This window comes from Scardinius erythrophthalmus (genome assembly GCF_964197995.2).
Source record: "Scardinius erythrophthalmus genome assembly, chromosome: 10".
NCBI classification, from domain to species: domain Eukaryota; kingdom Metazoa; phylum Chordata; class Actinopteri; order Cypriniformes; family Leuciscidae; genus Scardinius; species Scardinius erythrophthalmus.
In genome coordinates this window covers 14,712,983-14,738,658 of record NC_138230.1, presented here as the reverse complement: position 1 = coordinate 14,738,658, position 25,676 = coordinate 14,712,983, and the positions used below count along the sequence as shown (strand labels likewise).

At 36.6% G+C, this 25,676-nt stretch overlaps 2 protein-coding genes across 5 annotated transcripts; both read left to right on the top strand.

Moving 5' to 3' along the window:
• Positions 1-870: 870 nt before the first annotated feature.
• Positions 871-7,584, top strand: ing4 (inhibitor of growth family, member 4). Of its 4 annotated transcripts, none has more exons than XM_081377547.1 (9): positions 871-925; positions 1,416-1,487; positions 1,845-2,011; positions 2,310-2,424; positions 2,535-2,649; positions 3,455-3,490; positions 3,624-3,768; positions 5,448-5,509; positions 5,840-7,584. In XM_081377547.1, exons 1-9 carry the CDS (start codon positions 889-891, stop codon positions 5,877-5,879), a joined length of 789 nt encoding a protein of 262 aa, XP_081233673.1. In that variant the 5' UTR covers positions 871-888; the 3' UTR covers positions 5,880-7,584. The 4 variants fall into 4 exon arrangements, with proteins under 4 accessions (XP_081233673.1, XP_081233672.1, XP_081233675.1 ...); XM_081377546.1 differs by having other exon boundaries at positions 2,310-2,439; XM_081377549.1 differs by lacking the exon at positions 3,455-3,490.
• Positions 7,585-12,625: 5,041 nt separating this feature from the next.
• iffo1a (intermediate filament family orphan 1a) lies at positions 12,626-25,106 on the top strand (the record flags this gene model as incomplete). Its single annotated transcript, XM_081376464.1, has 9 exons — positions 12,626-13,596; positions 20,330-20,390; positions 20,487-20,582; positions 20,805-20,945; positions 21,188-21,378; positions 21,466-21,583; positions 22,365-22,457; positions 22,546-22,676; positions 24,950-25,106. The coding sequence occupies 9 exons, from the start codon at positions 12,626-12,628 to the stop codon at positions 25,104-25,106; spliced, it is 1,959 nt and encodes a 652-aa protein (XP_081232590.1).
• Positions 25,107-25,676: the final 570 nt, after the last annotated feature.

Below are 25,676 nucleotides of genomic sequence, written 5' to 3'. Positions count from 1 at the left end.
GCCACAAACTTTAAATAGCCTACTTCACATAGTTTTGAAAATCCAGTGTTTAGTTGATCCTGATAAGCGCTCATTATCACAGTTGTAAACACTACGTCTTTCTTCTTCCATGAGGGGGTTTGGCGTCACAGCATTTTTGTTTCCAGGCGGACTGTTAAAAAACTTTTAAACTCCTGAAGTTTTTCCAATTTTGTGTGCTATATATGCATCAGACGTTTAGCCAACGATCCATGGGCGTGACATCGGAAAATGAGACTACACAGTGGTTAACATGCCTCTGTTCCAACTTTTTTTGGAGTGTGTTGCAGCCAGCAAAATCAAAATTTGTTCATATTTACAAAATACAATTTTGTTGGTCAGTGAAACCATTAGAAATCTTCTGTTTGTACTTTTGTCAGTTATCCTAAATAAAGGTTAAAGAGATAGACAAATCTCAGATTTGATTGCATTGTACAAAATGTCCCAACTTTTCTGGAAATGGGGTTGTACATTTTTAGAGTTACTTACCCAACACTGCCTCTGACTGAATCTCACAAATGTTGATATTCAGATGAAATAGAGCATAGCCTTTCATAAATGGGTTGAGACCATTTGTGGTTATAAAATAAGGTAGGCCTACCATCTCATAGCCTACGTCATACCCTCAAAATTCTAAATGAGGTCTCACGCACAATGTTATTTATTTCTAGTATCTTTTCGATTTTGCTATTTACCATAGAACATATCTCTGAACATACAAAGAGGAGTTATATCATTCTGTTTCAACGTACTTTCAAGTAGATGAAAGGGGCCTACAGACACCCCCTAATCATTAGCCCCCAGCCCCCCTACCCAGATTCCCGGGGACTTCCGGTAATACCGGAAGAACCTTTGTTTGTGTATGTCAAGATGGCGGCTGGAATGTATCTAGAGCACTATTTGGACAGTAAGACTATTGTCTTTGTTTCGATATTCATCCCCATAAATAAACATCGTCCGTGTTCACAGTGTCCAGCATGTCTGCACGTTTCACATACATACACAATTTACAAAAAAAAAACGATCGCGCAACGAGACAAAACAGCGCTAATAAAGACAGTACGGTTATTGGGCTCTGAAGCTAACGGGCTAACGGTCTTTAAACCGTGTTATGATGTGAATGATGGTTTTGTAGATTTGTTTGGTGGGTGCGGTGCCGATAAATGTGACAACGTTACTGCTGTTAAAACATGTAAATAATATAAATAAATACCTGGGAACATTAAAGCTCAGTGTCAAGCATTAAATGCAGTGTTTCAGCACAATCGAGTTCGCTTGTACTCGTACAGATGGAGATCGTTTACTGTAGTGCTGGTTTGCAAAGGCGCTGAGCCTTATGAACCTATTTATTGCTTGATATTTGTGTAGAAGATTCATATGTCACTTGATCTGTTTAGGCATAGAGAATTTGCCCTTTGAACTGCAGAGGAACTTCCAGCTGATGCGAGATCTGGACCAGAGGACAGAGGGTGAGTCTACACTGTAGACCTGCCTCTAAATCAATACAGTAATATAGAATAATATCTTTATATCAATATTACATGTTTATATTGCGTGACTTATTATGTGGAATAGTAAATCTCTTCTAAAGTGGTTATTTTAGGGTCCGTTCCTCATCTTACATAGCCTACTTATTACAGTACTTAAAGTAAATTACATAATTGCATAACAGTAAATTGCATTATTTCAAGCAACTAACCCTAAACCAAACCTAATTGTATAGTAAAGGCATGTTGTTAATTAATATTACTCAGTAGTACTTATTTTTTATAATTACACTGTAACAGGGGCATCATAAAATAAAGTTACATTTCTTCTTTCTGTAGATCTGAAAGGACAGATTGATTCTCTGGCTCGTGAATACACAGCTAACGCTCGGACATTGTCCTCCGAACAGAAGCTCTCGCTGTTAAGACAAATCCAGCAGTCTTATGGGAAGTGCAAGGAGTTTGGAGATGACAAGGTCCAGCTTGCGATGCAAACCTATGAGATGGTTAGTGTGAATTTTGCTCATTGCTAATGAACTGTTATAACTACTGCAATTTCTGTTTAAAATATGTTATAAAAGTTATTTTAAATTATGATAATATGTCACAATATTTTGATCAAATAAAAGCAGCCTTGGTGAACATAAGAGACTGCTATCAAAAACATTTTTAAAAAATGGTATCGATCCAAACTTTTCAATGATAGTGAGTTTTAAATGTAATGTAAAATGTATCTGTAATGTACATTTAGTTGCTTTATAACTCCATATGGTGCATCACACTTCATTTATTCTATGCTTTTAGGTGGATAAGCATATCCGAAGGTTGGATACAGACCTGGCTCGCTTTGAGGCTGACCTCAAGGAGAAACAGATAGAAAGCACCGATTATGACTCTACCTCTAGCAAGGGCAACAAGAGTGAGTGCAACATAGGTACTTAAGTCTATTAGTGCTGTTCTGACACATGCACATCTCAGATATGTGAATCTCATACATCAACAGTGTTTCTGATGGTTTATTGTTTGAAGGTGATCATCGAGGACCCAAGAAGAAGGAGGTGACTCGCACTAGGTCAAAGGTGAAGAACTCTGATGATGATTGCAGCTCCAAGAGCGGACAGAAGAAGGTCAAACTCACGCAAGGGTGAGAATCACACACATTTTCTATGATATTTCTGTTTTTATAGGTAAAGTGTGTTATTTTTGTGCCACTTGTGACGCCAAACCAGTTTTTTTTTAACTGGTTTGCCTTTGTAATTAAATACTTCTGCTTTGTGCACTTAGTACATAAATACTACCATTCAAAGGTTTTGTTTTGTTCTGTTTTTCAAAGAAATTAATACTTTTATTCAGCAAGGACAGTTAAATTGTTCAAAAGTGACAGTAAAGACTTCAACAGATTTATTTTTCAAATAAATGCACTTCTTTAGAACTTTTATTTGTCAGAGAATCCTGAAAACAAAATGTATCACTGTTTCCATCAAAGTATTAAGCTGCACAATTAATGTTTTCAACATTGATAATAAGAAATGTTTCTTGAGCACCATATCAGCATATTAGAATTATTTCTGTAGGATCATGCGTCACTAATGACTGGAGTAATGATACTGAAAGTTCAGCTTTGCATCACAGGAATAAATGACCAGTTACAGTTAAAACATGTTAAAACAGTACAAACAACAAAATATGACTTGGTGAGGATAAGAGACTTCTTTCAAAAACATTTTTTTTAAATCTTACAGACCCCAAACTTTGAATGGTAGTGTATGTGCCACAAACAGGATAAGTTTAGTTTTATTGTTCATCTTTTAATAGAGATTAGTTTAGACTTTAAGTCGTAGACTGTTTGAGATGTTGAATAGATTTCAAAGGAGAGAGGGGAGCTGGAGCCTCCCAACATGTACATAAATATCTGAGAAGTTGTTTTGAAATACATTTTTAATGTTTAGAAATACCAAAGCGTTAGCGGTTTGCCCTACAGCCTGGTAAGCAGCATTTACTTTTGCCTTTCTAACTGTTTCTGTCAATAAAAAGGGGGGGGGGGGATAATAAAATTGTATTAAGACTTAGAGGTGGAAAAAATGGAACTCCGATTTACTAGTTCCTTTTAAATTCCAGCTCAGAGTTTTCAACCCCGGCTGTGAACTTTGGGAACGTGCACCCCTCGGATGTGTTGGACATGCCAGTGGACCCCAACGAGCCCACCTATTGTCTCTGCCACCAGGTTTCATACGGAGAGATGATTGGCTGTGACAATACAGACGTGAGTCTCCTTCCTCATGCACTGTGACAGAGGCCAACACGCTCACAGCCTCTCTTACCTTATTGCTTACATATAGATATTTATTCTATATTTATTTTATTATATTTATTTCCGGGGTTACGGTGCCACCGGCTTGGGCCCGTAATCGCTGCTCGCAGCTATATTTATATTTATCTTTATATTATATTATCATGTATTATTGTTGCTGAGAACACCATTGGTGACAAGATAAATTTACACGTTATGATTTAAAAATTGGCTTGTAATGCCTTTTTTTACCTGCGTATTCTCTGATGAGTAGCCTATCACATCTTTTGTTGTACTGACATAATAAATTCGATGATGTGAATCAATGCACTGAGTTTGATCGCCAAAATACGCAAGGATCAGCTTTCCACATCAGAAAAGCATGTCAAAATGAAAGACTTTTTCTAACAATCGAACAACAACACTAACAAAAAAACTGCTCTAAAAGCAGGAGACGCAGAGGATCACCTTTCCATCAATGAATGATCACCCTAGTAAAAGTGCAGAAAGGCAGTGTCTATTCGTGCACACATCGTGGATAAACTATCGTTTACATAACGTTCACAAATCCCGTTTTTAATCGATACTGATATCAATTCTTATTCTCAAGATCTATGCTGTTTTCTGTAGTGCACATGCCATCCAATAATCGCACTAAGCTTCATGCTTTGTTACTTTTAATATGTTTGCTACTTTTAATAAACAATATCTCAGTTTTTAAATTCTGTCTCTTTAATGTGCCGTGACAGATCACTGTAGCGCCTCAAGCGGCACATGAACCCATGATCTCTTCTATACTACTAGTTATAAAATAAACATGTATAAACACAATAAACATAGCACGAAATAAACATGAATAAACATCAGAAGGTATGTTGAAAGATACAGTACAACTTTGTGTACAAAAACATTACAACAAATGTTTAATGTCTCAATTAGTGTTTCAATCATGAAAAGACGTCAATAAAACCTCTTGAGAACAATATGTCACATAATTTACCTCACAATAGCCATTAAATGTCCATAAACTTGTTAGTCATTAAATACATGCACTATATTACATATCTATTATATTTTTACTATTCTAAAATTCTATGTTCTATAGAAAGAATGGAAGGAGCTAAAAATAAAATGTAGCATCGCCTATTTGAATGTGAAGAGCTGCCTTTCACCAAATTTACATCTCGGATATTACTAATAAAGAAAAATACACTGTGTGTGTGCAAGACATACTGTATGACAACGTTTATGCATTGAGAAGGAGGCCAAACTACACTTAATGGCCAAGTGATGCTAATAATTGTCCCTGACACTGGATCAGATTCTGTGTAAAGAACAACTATTTATGACTGTATATAGTTCTCAAGTTGGAAAAGCCGTTCAGTTCCCACTTCAAGTGATCATTATTTCCAGCTGATGCTGTAAAAGGCGGGCAAACGTGACAAGATTACTGAAATTAAAGTTAAATTTTTTTTACTTTTAGGGGTCAATGGCTTCTTAATAGATTTTTTTTTTTTTTTTTGTCTGGAGCCCTGTAGTGTGTACTGGAAACTTCATTCCTTGATCGCAATGTTATATTACAGCCGATTGCAATACATTTGTATTCACAGTTAATATGCTTGCTCATGTTAAATGTGTTTCTCTTTCTCTAGTGTTCTATCGAGTGGTTCCACTTTGCCTGTGTGGGTCTGACCACCAAGCCCAGGGGGAAATGGTTAGTAGTCATGTGATTTTGCCCTTGAAACTGATGCAATTCAATGCTGCCGTACATCAGTGTAGAAATAGACGTTTTAGTCTAAAGTAACTCTAAAGTAATGATTAATCGAGTCTAAAATAACATTTTGTGTTCATATAGCCTAATATATGTGTGTATATATATTATTATATTTAGATATATACATATTTGATGTGTCTGTGTATATATAATTTATATACACATACAGTATATTAAACTTTTATTTTAGAATCGATTAATCGCGATTAATCGATTTGACAGCACAAGTGAATATATTTCAACATTTACCTAATTTTCGTTCTTCATTAGGTACTGCCCAAGATGTTCACAGGAACGGAAGAAAAAATGAAGATGCAAAACAAAAGAATTCGCAGAGAGGGAGGTAGAGGCAGACGCAAGGGTTGAAAGTGTTTTTAAGGCCCTCCATAGACACTAATATAGATCCACTCATTGCTTAATCTGGTGCTTGTCATCCTCTTTTCCATCTTCACATCCCTCTCTCAGCCAGACAGTAAGAAGGGATGACGGGTGAAGATGAAGGAGGTGTAGTTTTTAATTTATGTATTCAATAATGAAGATGACTTTTGTTATGGAGTATTTTTGATTTGTTTTGGTTCTGCGTTATTTTATATTCTTATATTTGCGGTTTGTTTATTTAGATTGTCTTTTATAAAGCTAATTTTAAACACATGAACTCAGCAGTCAAAACAGTCAGGGAGCGTATCAACACTTGATCTCACAGTTCTTTTTGACGGTTAATAGCCGTCAGTATCCTTCTCAGATGGTTTCTAATATGGGATCATTTCCTACTAGTCTCAGTTTTTGCCTTTTAAAAAGTGGAACAGGTCCCAGAACGGGCTTGAAACCGATCCCTTACCTAACTTATTTTCTAATTTCAATATTCATAAAAGGGCAAGAGTTATATCAACGTACCTCACCAGATCTGACATGTTTATATGACACACACACACAAAAGCTGCTCACTGGGATCATTTAACTTGATTTTCACTCACACTCAGTACAGAGCCTTTCCACTATTGTGACTTTGTCTTACATTCACAAATCCTGCACTTCTCTTCAGGTCCATTCCACAACTGTAGATTTCAATGCAGACATTTTCTGGTGCTTACGGTCACACACTACGTATTGACTCGGTCGTATTCCAGACTGTTGAAAAGCATTAACGCAGCATGTCATGTTCAATTGAACACCTGGTCATTAAATGCATTTTCTTTTGTAACCTATGAATTAACTCTAGTATTGCTGCGAGTTAAGCAGCTGGGTTTTTTGCGACTGGATTTTGGTGCTTATGAATATATTAAAGATGATGTGTTTGGTTTGGTTAAATGCGTGAAATACACAGTACAGCTTACAATGGTTCTCAGTCGTTGCGTCGACGTTGTTAAAGCAGTATGATACTTTTTGCGAGATGTCAGAATCAAATGTGTTGATATCAACTTGTATGTAAGATTTGGTCCTTTTAATAAAGCAATTACAGGTGTGTCAGACAATGCAAACAGTTTCAAACCTGGTGCTACACTGTGTGCTTTGCCGGTTCTAATTGATTATATTGTCTGGTGTACGATGAAGGGTTTGTGTCATGTGTTTATTGCCTTTGTGATGTTGCTTTGTGATTTGATTGTTCCCGATATTTTAGAGTACTGTACTAATGTCAGATAATGGGTCTGGTGTCTTCCATGCTGAATGAACAATGCCTGATTCTGAAAGCGTCACTGTGTCTTTTGGTCATTATTTCATTCTTTCTGGCTTTTTTGAATGTTAGGGTCAGAAAAGTGTCATGAACGTAGTGTAAAATATTTCAAGTAATCTCAGTATTTAATAATATAATTGAACAATATATTTAACAATATTTTTTATATACACTATCTTTCAAAAGTTTGGGGTCAGTAAGATTGTTTCATTTTTTAAATAAGTTTCAAGACAGTAAAAACAGTAATATTGTGAAATATTATTACAATTTAAAATAACATGTAATTTATTAATCTGATGGCAAAGAACAGCATTTATTTTAAATATAAATCTTTTGCAACATTATAAATGTTCAGTGTCATTTTTGTTCAAGTTAATGCATTCTCTCTGAATAAAAGTATTAATTTCTTTCAACGTAAAAACGGTGATACATTTAAACGGTAATATAGTATATGGTGGCATAGCCTCTGTAATATTTCTAGAGACATTGCACAGTAAAGGTAAGTCCACGATAGTGTAATACTGCATTGCAGTTCTCATACAAACCACTAGAAGCACCCTATCACTTGTAAGAGATCCACGTTGTGCAATGCTGCAGTGATGCTCCCCTAATGCTGCTTGTAGTCCTGATGCTGTTAAAGTGCCTCCATGGACTTAAGACCTTTATTGTAAATCGTTTTGGTAACACATACTGCTAAAAGTAAAACAAATATAATACAAAATTTGGAAATACACTGCATGAAGAGCTAATGCACCTTTAATAGGGTGCGGCTGCCTGCAGAGAGCGTCATTAGCTGTTGTTGCCGCCTAGTGACACTCAAGGGGAATTGCATTGTTATTATTAACTGCTACACATAAAAATTGGCCATTACTTTAACTAGAACTAGATGAATTAAATAATTTATGCATGTACACAGTTAAAATGGTGGATGTTTCAGAAAGTCTTTAAAAACGTTCACTGGCTCCATGCATATTAGACACGATGATCTTCCGTAAGGAAATGTGCTGGACATTAAAAAAAAAACAACTACAGTGCATTTCTTATTTATTGAGCTGTGTGGGATGAGCGAGATGCCAGACAGAACATCATTCAAACCCACACAGGGACTGCCAAGGCTTTGGGCAAAGTCATCCCAGAGCTCAGTGAGTATATGTGGACACTATAACAAATGATATGCAAATGGTATCAGTATAGGCTACAATTTATGGAAGAACTTTCTTCAGAAGAATATTTATGACTATATGCACTCCAGCTAACAGACAGATCGGTCAAAAGTATGGAATAATTATGTTTTTTTTTTTTTTTTAAATAAGTATTTTATGCTCACCAAGGCATTTATATCATCAAAAATACAATAAAAAGTTTGTATAAAGAAATCCTTAAAGTATTAAAATCTATCAAAAGTGACAGTAAATAAAAAGGTTTCCACAAAAATATAATGCATCAAAACGTAACTAATAATAAGAATCAGCATTAATAACTGAGCCCTAAAAAAGTAACTGGACATATTTGAGCATGGATCATGTGACACTAATGATATAACGATGCTGAAAATTCAGCTTTGCCATCACAGGAATAAATTACATTTTCAAGTATATTAAAATAGAAAACAGTTTGTTTTATTTCACAATATTACTGTTTTTACTGTATTTTCATCAAACTTCTTTCAAAAACATTACAAAAGCAAAAATTTTGACCAGTATACTATAGACATAAGCCTATCACATCCAGTCATCCAGTGAGTCATGCTGGAGTGACTGAAACACTGTAAAAAGTGATAAGTTGACTTAACTTTTAAAAAAAAAAAAAGGTGAGGAAACCCATTGAGTTAAAATTATTTAGTAATATGCATGCATAATTGAAAAAATTAAGATATGTGACCTTGACAATTTCACATAACTTATTTTTTTCAGTTACGCATGCATGGTTTACTAGCCTACTTAATAATTTTAAGACAACAGGTTTCCTCACTTTTTTAAGTTAAGTCAACTGATCACTGAACTCATTTTTTCTTTTCACATACTGTATATTTGATGATCAACCAACAGACATTATTGTCTCGCAATAATACCATTAGCAAGTGCTATTCACTCCCTATTATAGTGATTATACATGTTTAACTTCTAATTGGTTGCTTAACTATAATCTGACTCTTGATTTTCTTGATATTTGACATTGATGTGATAACACGATTGTCATGGAGCTGCCAGTGGAACTGCAAAAGCCTGTAATCATCCCTTCATCTCCAATCATGTCTTCCCAGATCACTTTACACAGCATGCCATTATGTGTAGGACTAGCTGTGATGTTGATGAGTCACTGTATCTGAACTAAATTTTCGATCATAGAACTCACTTAAGACAAGAACTTTTTTTATTATTTTGTCCTAAGAGCAAAAAGTCTGGCTTTTGGCAGCTTATTTGTGCTCTTTCATTTACTGACCTACTTCTCTCTACACGAAGATGAGTGTAATGAGGTTAAGAAGGATAACCAGCTGTCGCTTTATAAGGGCTGATCCACCTGTAAACTGCGCCCCCAATAGATATGTATGATATCTGTTTACATATTTAATGCCATTTGACTAAGTTGCCCAAATGATTACTGTGATTTTTTTTTGTGATAATTTTTTTCAGTGGTTATTTTTCACACAGGCCGTATATGGACACACACACCAAATATATTAACTGTTAAAAATAAAACTCAGTTTACTTATTATTGTGTGTCATGCTCAAGATGGATATGATAATGAGGGTGAGCTTGTAGCGCCACACAATGAAGTCCTCTATTTGTGCTTTTCTGAGTCCTGCTTGTTCTATTTAACTGTAAAACACTTTGTAAACAGTGTTGAATAGAGCTATGTCACTAATAATTAATGTGAAACACAGGGCCGGCGCTCCGCACACGCACATCACGCACTGCGCGTAGGGCACCAAGTGCTTGGGGGGGCACCAAAAAATCTGGATCGTGAAAAATCATCACAATAGGGTACTAGTATAAATAACAAATAAAATATGTCTAAAGCATGTTAATATTGGGTTTAAGTGGTCGTTCAATGAGGCCTATTATATGTTGATCCGACGAAAACTATGTGTGTATTTAAGTGGTCCAGTGGTAGAATTTTTGCCAAGCGTGTCAGAGGTTCTGAGTTCTAATCCGCACTCATATAGTTTTTTTTTTTTTTTTCTCATCAAAACCGATTATGTTTTTTAGTGGTTGTATATCAGGCAGGGACACTTTTTGTGCTTTTTGTTTTCTAATTGTACCGGAGCGAATAGAGAGTCTCTCCACAACGGATTGAAACGCGCGTCTGAGTGAAGGCTGTGCGCGAGCCAGAAACAAACATAGTATCCGCGCCACTGATCGCTCGGCAACGAGCACTTTGATCAGTTGATTTAAAAAAACAACACATTTCAGCGCTAGATCGACTCTTATTTAAAAAACGAATTAAATGAATGCTCTGCTGGTTAACTGGAGATGTTTTGTTTGTTTGTATTGGTACATTCGTGCCGCACCACTTCCTACCCGCAAATTACGCCTATGCATGTCCAGGGGCGTCGCTATAGTAGTGCAAAAGATCCGGGGCTTTAGCCCTGCATGGCTAATATATATATATATTTTTTTTTAAACTTTGAAACTGCAATTAGAAGAAAAAAAAAAAAAAAACACAATCTCAGTGTTTGTATATTTTCATATTCACAGAGTTGTCAAATTATGTACAGAATTATTATATTGTGCCTGACCTTTGCACTTTTAACTTTCTGTGTTTACATTGTTCAGTTCCAAATCTGTGTTTTTAGTAATTGTGGTGGTATTTGGTATTTATAATTTTAACCTTTATATTATTTATTTCTTTTCATGTTTGGTGCCATTGTTAATGTAAAATTATTTATTTGCAGCAGTTATTTTGGAAGTAAAGAGAACCTAACTAAGAAATTCTGAATGGTTGTTATTCCCTTGGTGGGTGGGTGGGGGGGGGGCACCACCAAGCATTTGTGCTTAGGGCACCCAAATGGCTAGCGCCGGCCCTGGTGAAACATATGCTTTGGATGTATTCTGTTTTAAAATTATATTTGGAGAACTTTTTTTTTTACTGCGTAGAAAGACTTTATACCCAAGACCATGCTGTAAATCATAGATTTATATATATTTAACATAGATTTCATTCCCTGATCCCAGACCCAGATTTTATAACCTAAAAGAGAGTTTCACTTTTATACTATGAAAATATTCTATAAAAGTACAGTTTTATCTCAAAAGTTAGTGTGCTTAGTTACCAAGGAGGCAAAAGTGTCAGTGAAGATACTTGAGATGAAATATGAAAAAAAAAAAAAAATTACTGTCATTTCAAATCAACTATAATTTGAACTATGGAAAGTGTGAGAAAATATTATGTAGGCTATTATGTACTTATAGCTAAGATAAGCTATTTTGTTCAACTTAATACTGCTAAACACATTGGCTAATTTGACATGTTGTGGAAATAATTCAGATAAAAAGACAGCTACATTTCTGAATTTTTTTACTTCTCTAAAGGTCCACATTGCCGAAAGTGTTTATAGATGAAGACAGCCCTTTTTATTGTCGAAATGTCATATTCATAAATGCAAAGAACGTTTTTTAAAAGTAGATGGAACAATGCTCTGACTCAAAAACTTGAAATTGCTTTATTCTTATTTAGAATCCCGTGATTTTATCTTTATATAATTTATATCACTTGTCGTGGTGTTGAATCTTGTACAAACCTAATTAAAAAGTCGCAAAAACTAATACTAGGCCTACTGTTTGGTTCGGATGCTGCACGCTCTCCGTCACAATTTGTAGCACACTGTTGTTGCCAATCACAGTCAGTGACGTGAAAGGTACACTTTCGCTACCGTAAATCCCAGAAACAATCAAACGCACATTCAAAATTGTGAGCTTAAATATTGGACAATGAAATATAACGTAACAATCCCTGGGGTTAAATGTCTTATTTTACAGCATCGATAAAACTCTACACGTTGAAGTCTGCAAAACTGGACAAACTGTCGCGATGCGCGCGAGTGAGGCGCTTATACTATCTAATCACGGTAAGAAGGAGCCGCAGTTGCTTCTCTCATGTTTATCTCTGCTCTGGAGCCTGGCTGTTCCGCTATGAAGACGCGTTTAATCCTCTCTAAGAAAACAAACCACGTCTGTTAAGGTGTTGGCATAACAAATAGCATGCAAATACGCGTAACGCGTCCTTATTTCTCATTAAAAGACTGTCATATCATTTAAAGGCTTCAGTTTGATCGGGTGTTAATCGGATTCATTCATTTGGTCCTCTTGAATCGGACAAGTGTTCCTTCAGTTTATTAACTTCAGAGGATCCGCTTTGAAGGCACAGAGTTAAATCAGTGTTCATGCCGGACTTTGAGCATTTTAGATTTTCTCATACCAGAATGAATCCTGTATTGGGGGAGAACGTGTATTCGTTCCAACAGAACCAGGTGACGGGCTTCGCGGACTCCGCGTCATCGGGCCACTGGACCGATCCAGCGGGCCTTTTCTTGAGCGAGCACACGGGTGGCTTCGGGCAAGATGGGTTTGACCTGGGCGCTTTACCACCTCCGGGAACACAGTATCTACACCTGGGTAACTATCTTCACCGGGTGTCTCCACCTCCTCCTGCCGCGACGGCCCTGCGTAACGACCTGGGATCCAACATCAGCGTCCTCAAAACTCTTAATTTGCGTTTCCGCTGCTTTTTAGCCAAAGTGCATGAACTGGAACGTCGGAATAATGTGTTAGAAAACCAATTGCAACAGGCTTTGGATGACAATGCAGAGTGTGTAGAAAATAGAAAGCCTTTAACGCGAGATGTTGGGGTTCAAACCGGCTTCGTTGGATTAGTTCCTGTTAGGCCAGACCTGATACCCATTCAGAACGCGAACGACACCGCATATCTGTCCGGAACATTGTTGTCACCTGCTTTCAATAACACCACCCTCCCTTTCGAGTCCAATAACAGGGCAACAGTTGAAAACTTGAACCCATCCAATCTGACAGACTCTAATTTCAATCTCACCCCAAATTTCCCCATCAGCCCGGTTGATCCTGCTCCAAAAATCACCAGCAATATTAACGGGAAGTATGTCAGTACCGGGATTGGTTGTACCAACAATTTTCCACCCAGATGTCACCCTGGCTCTGTCTGGTCTTATAATTCGAGGTTCAGCACCGGGCGTGAGTCGCGGTTCTCGGGTCCAGGTGTGTCGTCATGGGTGCCTCCAGACGGGGTGGGTGTCCAGATAGACACAATCACCCCAGAGATTCGGGCCCTGTATAATGTGCTCGCCAAGGTAAAGAGGGAGAGAGACGAATACAAAAGGAGGTTAGTATGTGTGCAATGTGATGTTCTTGTAAATGACTGTATAAAGCTTCAAAATGCAACTTTTACGCACAACTTTACGCGCTCTTTGCGCGCGCAGTGCAACTTCTGTAGCCTTTCCATGCCAGTTACATCTTGTCAGTATGATAATATAGCTATACAGTACCATTCAAAAGTTTGGAAACTTTACTATTTTTTTGTGTGTTTTTGAAATAAGTGTCTTATGCGCATAGAGATTGCATTTATTTGATCAAAAATACAGAAAAAAATGTAATATTGTGAAATATTATTACAATTATGGTTTTCTATTTGAATATACTTTAAAATATAATTTATTCATCTGATGGCAAGCTGAATTTTCAGCATCATTACTCCAGTCTTCAGTGTCACATGATTCTTCAGAAATCATTCTAATATGATGATTTATTATCAATGTTGGAAACAGTTGTGCTGCTTAATATTTTTTTATAACCTGTGATACTTTTTTCATGATTCTTTGATGAATAAAACGTTTTTAAAAAAAGAACAGCATTTATTCAAAGTAGAAGTCTTTTGTAACAATATGTTCAGAAGTTTGTGGTCAGTGATTTTTTTCTTTCTTTTTTTAAAGAAATTAATACTTTTATTCAGCAAGGATGTGTTAAATTAATAAAAAGTTATAGTAAAGATTTATATTGTTAGAAAAGATTACTATTTTAAATAAAGGCTGTTCTTTTTAACTTCTGAAAAAACCTTAAGCAGCATATTAGAATGATTTCTGAAGGAAAAATTAATTTACAATCAAACCATTCAATTGACTGCTAGCTAACATTGAATTAGGGCTTGTGTAGTTTTTTTCCCCTAAAAACTGAAAAACCCTCATTACCATCATGTGTCATTACCATAACAGAAAATATGAATATGCACCATACATTACACAGTGCATTCTGGTAATATAGACCAGTGAATTGCAATGTAACATGTTTCTAGCAGAATCTTCATTAACAAAACAACATCCACTAAAGCAGAGACCCTCAGGTTTTACCACCGTGAGTTGAGATTACAGGTTAATAATAGTGTATCACTCAATATTCATATAATATCTCCCTGTGGCCCTCATAAAAATCTGGTATAGTTGATGTGCTCAATGCAAATACATGAAGCATTTTGTGAAATTTGTTTGAATGTGTTTGCACTTTTCTTTAGCAAGATTAAACTATTAGGGCTGGTTTGACACTGACTCTAATTAATCTATCTCTAATTCATTTAATTTAATTTCATAAACAGAATTCACTTACTCTACTGTATAATCAGTGCATATCGCAGTCAAAATGAACTTTGTTGCTTTTTTCTGGGGTATATTATTTCTAAACATATAATGTCATCCTTGTGTCAGATATTTGTTAGAATATAATTTCTTGATTTTATTTTCAGTCATTTTTGCTCTAGACCCCCATTAGTTAATTAACAAATGATTTAAAATATAGTAAAAATGCTGTAGGATTATCCTTTGCATTCAGTAGTTAAAAGTTATTTCATTTTTTAGGCAGAATTCTTATTAATTTAATTGATTTTATTTTAAATATAGTAAAATAAATATATTAAATATAATACTATATTAAATATAGTATGTTTAAATTGGACCACTACCTGATTCTCTTTCACTGTTATGTAGTTGTTGTTGTTTGTGTTGTTGTTGTTTTTTACTTTTATTGTTACCTAAAGTTTGTTTAGGCAAACTATATCATATTATATACAGTAATATAATTTGAATATGTTTTTAATTTAATGCATTAATATTATAACATATGAATAATCCTAATAATGCTAATTAATTTTAGGAGGGTTTCAGAACAATACATGACTAATGAGTAAAATGACATGAAGGAGTTTGAGTCAATCCCCTCTATAACCCTCCCTCCCTCCCGATGAGTCTCTCTCTCCATCTCTCCATCTCTCTCATTCCGTCTTCAGCCTCCTCCCCTCTGCGCCTCAACATCTGCAATGCAGTACTGAACTGAGTGCTACTGCCAGCATGCCAATAGAGAATCATTCAACAATCTCTCCCTTACCTTCCCGTTCAGACTTCCACCAGCTGCCAAGGCTACTGAGTATCAGCCAAAATAGCACAGTCAGGTTTACTTCTCAAGAACCCTTTGGTTGTATGTTTTTCTGTTATATTTTCTTAGTGTTTTTAGTTGAATATGTGATTCAGTGGCACCTGGTTTCTGGAATTGCTGATTCAGCTGTCAGTGTATTCATTGGTGTGTTAAGAAGAAAGTTATTAGAAAGTTATTTCAGTGTTACACTAACATAAATCACCTGCTCTAACACCTGCAGTGATACTGCAGTAATGGACTAAAATGGAAGGGGTGTGTGTGTGTGTGTGTGTGTGTGTGTGTGTGTGTGTGTGTGTGTGTGTGTGTGTGTGTGTGTCATCGTCATCATCGTCCACCTTAAGTAAGGCAGATCAATAATAATGTTGAATATTAAATGTCCCCAACTAAGCAAGCCAAAAGCCAAGGCGACAGTGGCAAGGAACCCAAACTCCATCAGGTGACAGAATGGAGAGAACCTTGGGAGAAACCATGCAGGCTCAGTCGGGGGGCCAGTTCTCCTCTGGCCAACGAGCGAACAGTGTATGATTATGATCCAGGCAGCATTACAGGTCAGAAGTCAGATTGGATCAGAACATTCAGAATATTTATCCAGTTCCACCTGGTTGGAAGTTGGAGTCATCACGCCAGTATAGGGACGAGTTTGTTGAGGATCGTCGTCATTTTAAATGCATCTAATTTGATATTTATTTACATCTTTATATGCAACGTATAACTAAGCCGCCATTATAGGTTGCATTACAGATAGTTTTGTTTAATATTTTCTGGAATGATCAAAGCCAAGGTATACAACAGAACAACCCATTACAGTAAATCAAATTAAATCTGGCATTTAACCTGATTAAGTTCAGTTCTATTTGGTTATTCTAGTGACACAGAAATTACACACTTCACTTTTTAAAGTCCAACTGAAACCAAATTGACCCTATTTACTTTGTTAGCGCATATTACTAGTCTTGTGGTGAACAATTAATCCGTGCAAGTTAATACACAGAAAATATTTTTTTGCCGTCGTAATCTTTAATCAAAGTTTGAAAAGTTATTTCCGGTCTGGAATGGAGTTCCTTCTCTGATGACGTAGGTTTGACGGCTTGGTTTGGGAAACGCTTAACCACTCCCCTCAAACCGTTAGTCTGTTATGAGCAGAGATGGAGAGGAGGAGCGGTAGAGTAAAACCCTGCCCTCTGTTCAATATTCCTTTTCACTGGGAAATATTTCACAACACTGGAGAAAAGTCGTTTGCAACTTCCGGTTCACGCGGACTTTAAAGAAAGTAGTACCTCAGTTTTTCCTCCGCCTACATTAGCAACTTGCATCAAGGAACTCAAGCTTTGGCTTGAGGCGAATTACTTTAAATTTAACTCCGGTAAAACAGAGGTAATACTGATCGGCTCTAAATCTGTTGTATCTAAATTATCCGGTCAAGTGATAGATTTGGATGATGACTTGATAATGATAATAACAAAATCTTGGTGTTCTCATTGATTCCACTCTTAAATTTAATGATCGCATCGGTAAAGTGGTAACGACAACTTTTTCCACCTACGTAATATCTCTCGTATTCGTAATACATGCCTTTGTCACAGTTCACAGCAGGGCTGGACTGGGACAAAAATTCGGCCCTGGCATTTTGGCCCAGACTGGCCCACTACATATGATCATAGACACCACCCATCTTTGCACGCCCTTGAATATGTTTTTGTTCAACTCCTATTCCTTAAAATCACTAATGCCATGTAATGAGTGAGTAGGAATGAGTGAGAGTTAAAATTGTAATTTATTAACACAATTGAACTATTCTCCACAGTGATCAATCCAAAAAAAATGCCATAAGCTGCATTGACATAGCAATACCAGTGTTTCTCACAGGATTTTTGGTAAAGCTGTGGTGAGTGTGCCTCTAGGGGGGTTTGGGGGCATGCCCCCCCATAAGAAAATTTTGTGCATTTTAATGTTAAATTCATCAATCTGGTGCTCTTTGAGAGTTTAAAAAATTAAAAAAGCTTCAACCCATATTCAGTGTGCAAATTAAGCAAAGAAAAATTCAAACCTCTTTTAGTTATAGTTTCTGTCTAGATTACACTACTACACAATAAGTTCTAATATTAATTCAATGATATAATAGCCATATATTGTAAAACTAATGCACTGAAAAATAAAGGAAGCTTTCATGATTAGTTTTTGTACTAATTTCTATAGTTGTAAGAGATAAGCACATGATTTTTTATTTTGAGGGAAACTGCACAGTTATTTTGGCGGAAAACATGATTTACAAACGAGTCTCATTAAATTTAGTAAATTGCAGTAGCCTATTGGTAATCGTCAACTATGCAGATGTGGAAATAATGCGTAACTGGGTAATGGGTTCCTACACTCATGACATATCCAAGTGTTTTGAAAGTAGTTCTGCTTACCGCAGGCTCTACACTCTCTCTCTCTCTCCTGATCCTCCTCACTATCATCATCAGCCACTGGAGCTGATTAAGGTCCTGTTGCTGCAGAAAATATATTTTGACTAGGGGTGTAACGGTTCACAAAAATCACGGTTCGATACGATACAATACGATACACTTTTGTCACGGTTCGGTTCGATACGATACACTTTTGTCACTGTTCGGTTCGATACGATACACTTTTGTCACGGTTCGGTTCGATACGATACACTTGTGTCATGGTTCGGTTCGGTACGTTTTTGATACAGCAAAAAGATGTAATTTTTTTTATTCTTTTTTTTTATTAAAACTAACATCATAAAGTACAATTTTTTTTTTTTACTTTGAGCAATTCTGGAGCTATAATTGATTCTTCTTAGGAGCATATAAAACAAAACAGCTCCTTGGAAAAAATGAAATGTAATATTCTAGTAGTTATAAATAAAGGTTTATTTTAGTTCAGATTAACATTTTGAGGGCAGCAATTGTATTCATAATGTCAAAATAAAACCGACGCAATGTTACTTGAGGCATTATAGCCTAATATTCCTGCCAAACTTCCATGCAGGGTTGCAGTTAGTAAATCCATGGTGAATGTTGCTGATCTGTGGACTCTGGATAGTTCATTCATGGCACAATGTTTCTTCCTGGTTTCCAGGTCAGCGCTGTTTGATCCGTTAATAACGGAGAAATGTGAATGTTTCTCACACTAGATCTCGCAGTGATGTTATTACTTCAGTGGCGAATGCAAATGCTTTCTTTACTGGATCTCTTATTAGCGCTGTGTAGTAACAGTGTCGCTTGATCAAGATCGGCTCGCGCTGCACTGGTCTAAACTGATTAACGGTCCTTCAACCACACAATAACGAGCAGTTTCGTTTCGCTTGCATTACGTTTGCCATGATGTTGGGCAATGTTGTGGTCGCGCCGGCGTCTCTTACATTTTGAGCGCGCTTGCCACGCGCAACGCGCCAACATTTGAAATAACAAAATTTTGGTCGGCAGGAAAAATAGTCCAACGTTCGTTCGGTTTTAAAATGCGTAGTGCGTACCGAAAGCCTCGTACCGAACGGTTCAATACGAATACGTGTATCGTTACACCCCTAATTTTGACACATTTTACAGCGTTCTGTATCTATTTTTTACGCAATTTCTCTGCACATTCCTTGCGTTTTTTCTCCATCTCTCAGACTATTTTGACAGATAGATACACACTGACACAGACCCAAAGGAGGTGTTTAAAGATGTGATTGGCCCAGCTCAGTGTCAATCAAGAAAAGAACCAATGGGCCTACGTGTTCCATGGGCCGGTGTGTCCGAAAAAAAAAACTAACGCTGCCTTTTTTTGACCAATGCATTACACCGGCACTAACCCAGCGCCGCCAATTAAGCAAAACAAAACAAAACGAATGGGCCGCCGATGTACTAGTTTTATGGGCCATTAAGTAGCCTAAACAAACAAACAAACAAACAAACATTTTTTATATAGCCTACATACATATGAGATGCATCGGCCCAAAAAGCACGTCGGCCCACCGGGAATCTCCCGGTAGTCCCGATGGCCAGTACATGCCTGGTTCACAGAGTCAACTAGATTATTATAACTCACTTTTTTATGGCCTTTCAGCTAAAAATCTCAAACAATTACAATATGTTCAAAGCTCAGCAGCCCGCTTGATCACTCACACTATAAAGAATGAGCACATTACTCCAATCCTCTATCACCTTCATTGGCTTCCGGTTTCCTTGCGTATAAACTTCAAGGTACTAATCCTCACTTACAAAGCTCTCCATAACCTTGGTCCTACTTACTTATCTGACTTACTTCAGCCTTATGGTCCTGTTCGTTACTTGCGCTCCTCTAGTGCGGGATTGTTAACCACCACTAAGTTTAGTCTGGTTTAGTCAGGTCTTTCAGTGTTGTGGCTCCTAGGTTGTGGAATGCTCTTCCTCAAGACATCCGTCAAGCATCCAGCCTTCTCTCCTTCAAAAACATAGATAGATAGATAGATAGATAGATAGATAGATAGATAGATAGATAGATAGATAGATAGATAGATAGATAGATAGATAGATAGATAGATAGATAGATAGATAGATAGATAGATAGATAGATAGATAGATGATTATCATATTTGAGACCTGATATGATATAATTGGTTGTGATTGTGTGATTCGCCAATTCTCTCGTCTTATTAATTATTCTAGATGGGAAGAGGAATACGCAATGCGGATGGATCTTGAGGAAAAAGTTGCAGAGCTTGAAGAAGTAAGACCAAATCAATTTAATATTTAAATGAATGAAACTAATAATCAAATCTTATTTTCCACTGTCTACACTCTGATGACACTTGTTGTGTTGCAGGACCTGCAGGAGAGCGAGGTGTGCCAGGATGAGCTTGCTCTGAGGGTTAAGCAGCTTAAAGCGGAGCTGGTTCTGTTCAAAGGCCTCATGAGCAATGTGAGTTAAGCACAATATTCACGTGACCTGACTTCAAAAATACCTCACTAAGTCATTTAGTCAATGTTGTTTATTTCTATAGAAGCACAAATAATGCTGAGTCAAGTCAAACGGTGTCCCACAAATGTCTTAGCGGAGTAATTGATCCTCTTTACTTGTCCACTCCATTTTAATTAGACAAATTCAAAAATATCCTCACTTCCCTTCCCTTCTCTCCTTTAGAATCACTCAGATTTGGACAGTAAGATCCAGGAGAAGGCCATGAAAGTGGACATGGACATCTGTCGCAGGATTGACATCACGGCTCGTCTGTGTGATGTAGCGCAGCAGAGAAATTGTGAAGATATGATTCAGATCTTCCAGGTGTGTGTGTGTTTATAGTGTTGCGAAAGATATCTATTTCAAATAAATGCTGTTAAACTTTCTATTCATCAAAGAATCCTGAAGATAATCTATCACGGTTTCCACAAAAATATTAAGCAGCACAACTGTTTTCAAGATTGATAATAAAAAGAGATGTTTCTTGATCACCAAATCAGCATATTTGAACGATTTCTGAAGGATCATGTGACACTGAAGATTTTTATTCATATTCTGTTTTCTAGCAAGTAGCCACACCTCCGTCAACCTTGACTCGCCGTCCACGAAAACCAGCGCCGCAGACAATCCGAGGGAACGAGAGCGATGAACCAGTAAGCATCTCTGAAAGTGAGGATAGCGGGAATAAGGAGGTGGATCTGTGTTGCTCATCAGCCAATCAGATCAATGAGGAGATGCAGAGGATGCTCAATCAATTGTAAGTGGCGCCGTTGAACATCTGACATATTTTATACAGACTGTTTCAAATCATTTGAGAGAAGGAGTGTTTGGTTTTATGCCCCAGACGCGAATGTGAGTTTGAGGATGACTGCGACAGTCTTGCATGGGAAGAGACGGAGGAAACTCTGTTACTCTGGGAAGATTTTCCAGGATACACTTTCAGTGTTGACAACCAAGGAGAGGTACATCCATCTTTTATTCATTTTTCCAGTGATGGACTTACGAAATGACATCGGCATGATAGAATTATATACACTGTAGAAAAAAAAAGTTGCTGTCTTAAATTCCTATGTACAGTCACCTTGGCTGTATATTCAATTATATTAAACTGACTTAAAAAAAATGAGTTGAAACTTGAAAACTGCTTAACTTATTTTGATGAGTAATTTAATGTAAAAACATATGTTCTCATGACTGATTGTATGAAAGTATGAAATGAATCCAATTACACCTGGAAAAAAACAAAAATGCATTTGAACAGCTGAACATACAGACTCATTTAACATCCAGTTTTCATTTGCATAATATTTATTTAAACCAAGTCATCAAATCTCATGAAGTTTATACACTTTTAAACTACAGAATAGATAGATTACTACAGTATTGCAGTAAAAAGCAGTTATCTTCTGGTGTTGCTTTTTAAAAAGATTTATACATTATTCAGTCTAATATTTTATCTAGATTTATTTTTGACCTATTGATATGTTTTTCCATCCAAATGTTTCGAGCAGGCACACAAAAACACCCGTAATACAAGCATAATATGAAAATGCTCACACTAGGCCTAATACAGCTTAGTGGTTTCTGTTGGCTCATCAGTTTTGCTATAAACGGCAAGCGAATGAGAAAAAAAAACACTGAGTCACCATTTTAACTGAATTGATTTCCATCATATAGAGAAAGCTACAAGACATCTCAAAAAAAAAATATATATTCTTTGCTAATTCACCCTGTCTCACACAGCAAGACGAGTCCATAGAGAAGGTGATAAAGGACACAGAGTGCCTTTTCAAGTCCCGCGAGAAGGATTATCAAGATACCATTGACCAAATTGAGGTAAAGAGATTGAGCTTGTGTCTAAAAACCTAACTCTGCATGTCTTTCTATTACTTTAAGTTTGTTTTGTGTTTGTCTGTACCTGTAGTTGGAATTGGCAACTGCTAAGTCTGACATGAACAGGCATTTGCATGAGTATATGGAGATGTGCAGCATGAAAAGAGGGCTGGATGTTCAAATGGAGACCTGCAGACGATTAATCACTCAGACAGGAGACAGGTACACACATAAACATACACTCACACACAGACACATTCTTGAATATGTGGGACTCATGAATACTTGAATATTTACTCGGACTCTCCATAGGCATAATGGTTTTTGTATTGTACAAACTAAACTACCCATTGCAGAATAATTTTTTAAAGGAACACGCCAATGTTTTGGGACTTATTCACCGTGTCCCCCAGAGTTAGATAAGTCCATACATACCCTTCTCATCTCCGTGCGTGCTGTAACTCTATCTGACGCACCCACCGCTAACCTAGCTTAGCACAAAGACTGGAGGTAAATGGCTCCAGCTAGCATACTGCTCCCAATAAGTGACAAAATATGGCAACATTTTCCTATTTACATGTTGTGATTTGTATAGTCATATTCTCTGAAGGCGAAGGCTTTGTCTCATGTGACCTTGTTATTCGTACACGCTGTGACTATACAAATCACAACACGTAAATAGGAAAATGTTGGCGTTGTTTTGTCACTTATTGGGAGCAGTATGCTAGCTGGAGCCATTTACCTCCAGTGTTTGTGCTAAGCTAGGCTAGGCTAATAACTACTTCAAACTGCCTTTTTTAGACATCAAAGTTTTTGTAGGGTTTAATTAATGGACAGTTTTTTACCAAGAGTCTTTGCTCTGCATCAGAACTTCTCATTCCGGACCACTCATCATAAATTTGCACAAGCTTTTAATTATGAGAATTTAAAAAAAATTCTGGCTCTGTAAAGAAAATAGCTGCAAATTAAATAAATGTGTTTTTGTTAAAAAGACAAATTTAAACCCTTGTTTATGATTATTGATTATGCTGCACTGTAAATTAGATTTGTTTTTCTAATAAAGAAGTTAAAAAGTGGATTTAAGCACATTTTATATAGCATGTTAACTGTCAGTGTCCCTTTTATTGCCCTTTTACCCGATCACATTTTTTATTTTAGTAATTATCATAAATTAGATATCATCCAAAAGCTTAAACACTCAAAATTCATCCTGTGAAAATCAGTTGCTGATTTTCTACTTTAAAACCTCATCAACCACATCAAATTTGGAACACAACTCGGTTAGACATAATGGCTTTTTAGATTTAAAAAATATTCCCCCTGCATTTAATAATTGTATTCCATAAAACTCCTCTTTCTCTGTGAAAATGATTCCTTCATGCCTTAAAGGGATAGTTCACCCAAAAATGAAAATTAGCCCATAATTTACTCACCCTCAAGCCATAGGTGTACATGACTTTCTTCTTTCAGCCAAACACAATCAGAGTTATATTAAATAATATCCTGGCTCTTCCAAGCTTTACAATGGGAGTGAGTAACGACACATGACGTATGATGTAGGAGTAGCGTAAGCTTAGTTGTGAGTAGACGCCTCTCACGGTTCAAATAAATAGGGCTGGGCAGTCATTATAGTTTATAAAGTCATAAATATGGTTATTTTTCTTACAAAAACACATCGCTTCGCTTCAGAAGGCCTTCATTTAAAATAGCTTGAATGTAACTCTACACCCTTGTTTCATTTATTATACGCAGAACCATGAATATGCAAATTAGTCCCAGTTAGTTACCACAATGGCAAGTGGTAATATTGGTTTCATTCAGTATGTTTGAACTAGAAACTGATTCAGGAGTGAATAATAGAGGCTACAAGTTTTATGTATTGCTCTCTACAACGTCGGACAATATATGATTAGCCTTCGGCTTGAATACGTTATCAAACAGCTAATAACATGTTGCTAATGTTACACAAACCATGTTCCCGTTCACCATTTCAGAGTCAGAGAGCTGCCTTTTAAAAATCAACATTCTTAGAAACGCTTTCAACATCATAAAAGAAGTAAGTGGAGAAACGCCCCGCTCCACATGCTGACGGGATTGGTTATATAAGCCGGTAGGAAACACGGGCGGTTTCAAACTGTGTTTTTAAGATTGTCTCTGACACATGCAGTTTTAAGGTGAAAATACTAATTTACACATGGTTTGTATTAATTTGAGACATATAAACAACATTAAAAACTTGATTTTCAGCACTGGGGTCTTCAAAAAAATGATTTTCCTTTATATTCGAAAAGTGGTTTTGTTCCTAAAATGATGTGCAAAGAAGTTGGCTGCAAATGATAGTGTAAACCATTGTGTGAGCGTAACAGTGGCAGCTTTTAATGTGAAAGATGACATAAAAGTGTGTTCTCGATGTTGTTTTTGACCCCTTCACATTTTGTTGCTTACTATGGAGGGTGAAGCCAGACACTCACTGTTGTCCCTCATTTCCTTCACAGTAAATCCCCTCTTCTTGTTCCGGCTGCTGTGGAGGAGGGAGAGAATGCAGAGAAGGAGAGGGAAAAAGCAACTGCGGCAAATCCTGACAGCGCCGGACCCTGTTGTGACATGCAGTCAAACTCTTCTGTCCCGGACCACACATGGAAGAAGGCTTGATAGCCTTTATGCCCCTCCATCACCACAGTAATAGCTGCAATTATAAACATATCGTTTCATAATAGAGACCGTGATGCTGCAGCAAGACTCACAGTATACGGGTTATAGTTATCTTCTGAAAGGCAAGTAACCTTGTGTGGTTTCACTAGTGCCCTCTATTGGAATACACAATTAATGGCCCCCAAAAAAAGCATCCGATGTGCAATTTCAGTATGTAGAACCATATAAAAATTCTGGCCAAATACATATCACTCTTTCTTGATGACATCTTTTTAGTAACATTTTTTTTTTGTGTGCAGATTATTCCTGCTGTGTAGTACCATAATTAATTATCAGTAACTTGTCATTTAAGAAAGTTTTTCAATACGTTCTTTAAGAAATATGCTCTGGTTATACTTAGGCACAGTGGAACTTTTGATTTATTATGGCAATTCCAACATGATTGAATGTTTTAAAATGAGAAAACAATTTAATACCACACAAAAAATCTATTGGTTATATTTTTATAACCTTGTTAAAAATGGTCATGTCATGAAGAAGGATGTCATTAAGGAACTGGCTGTTAGGTAA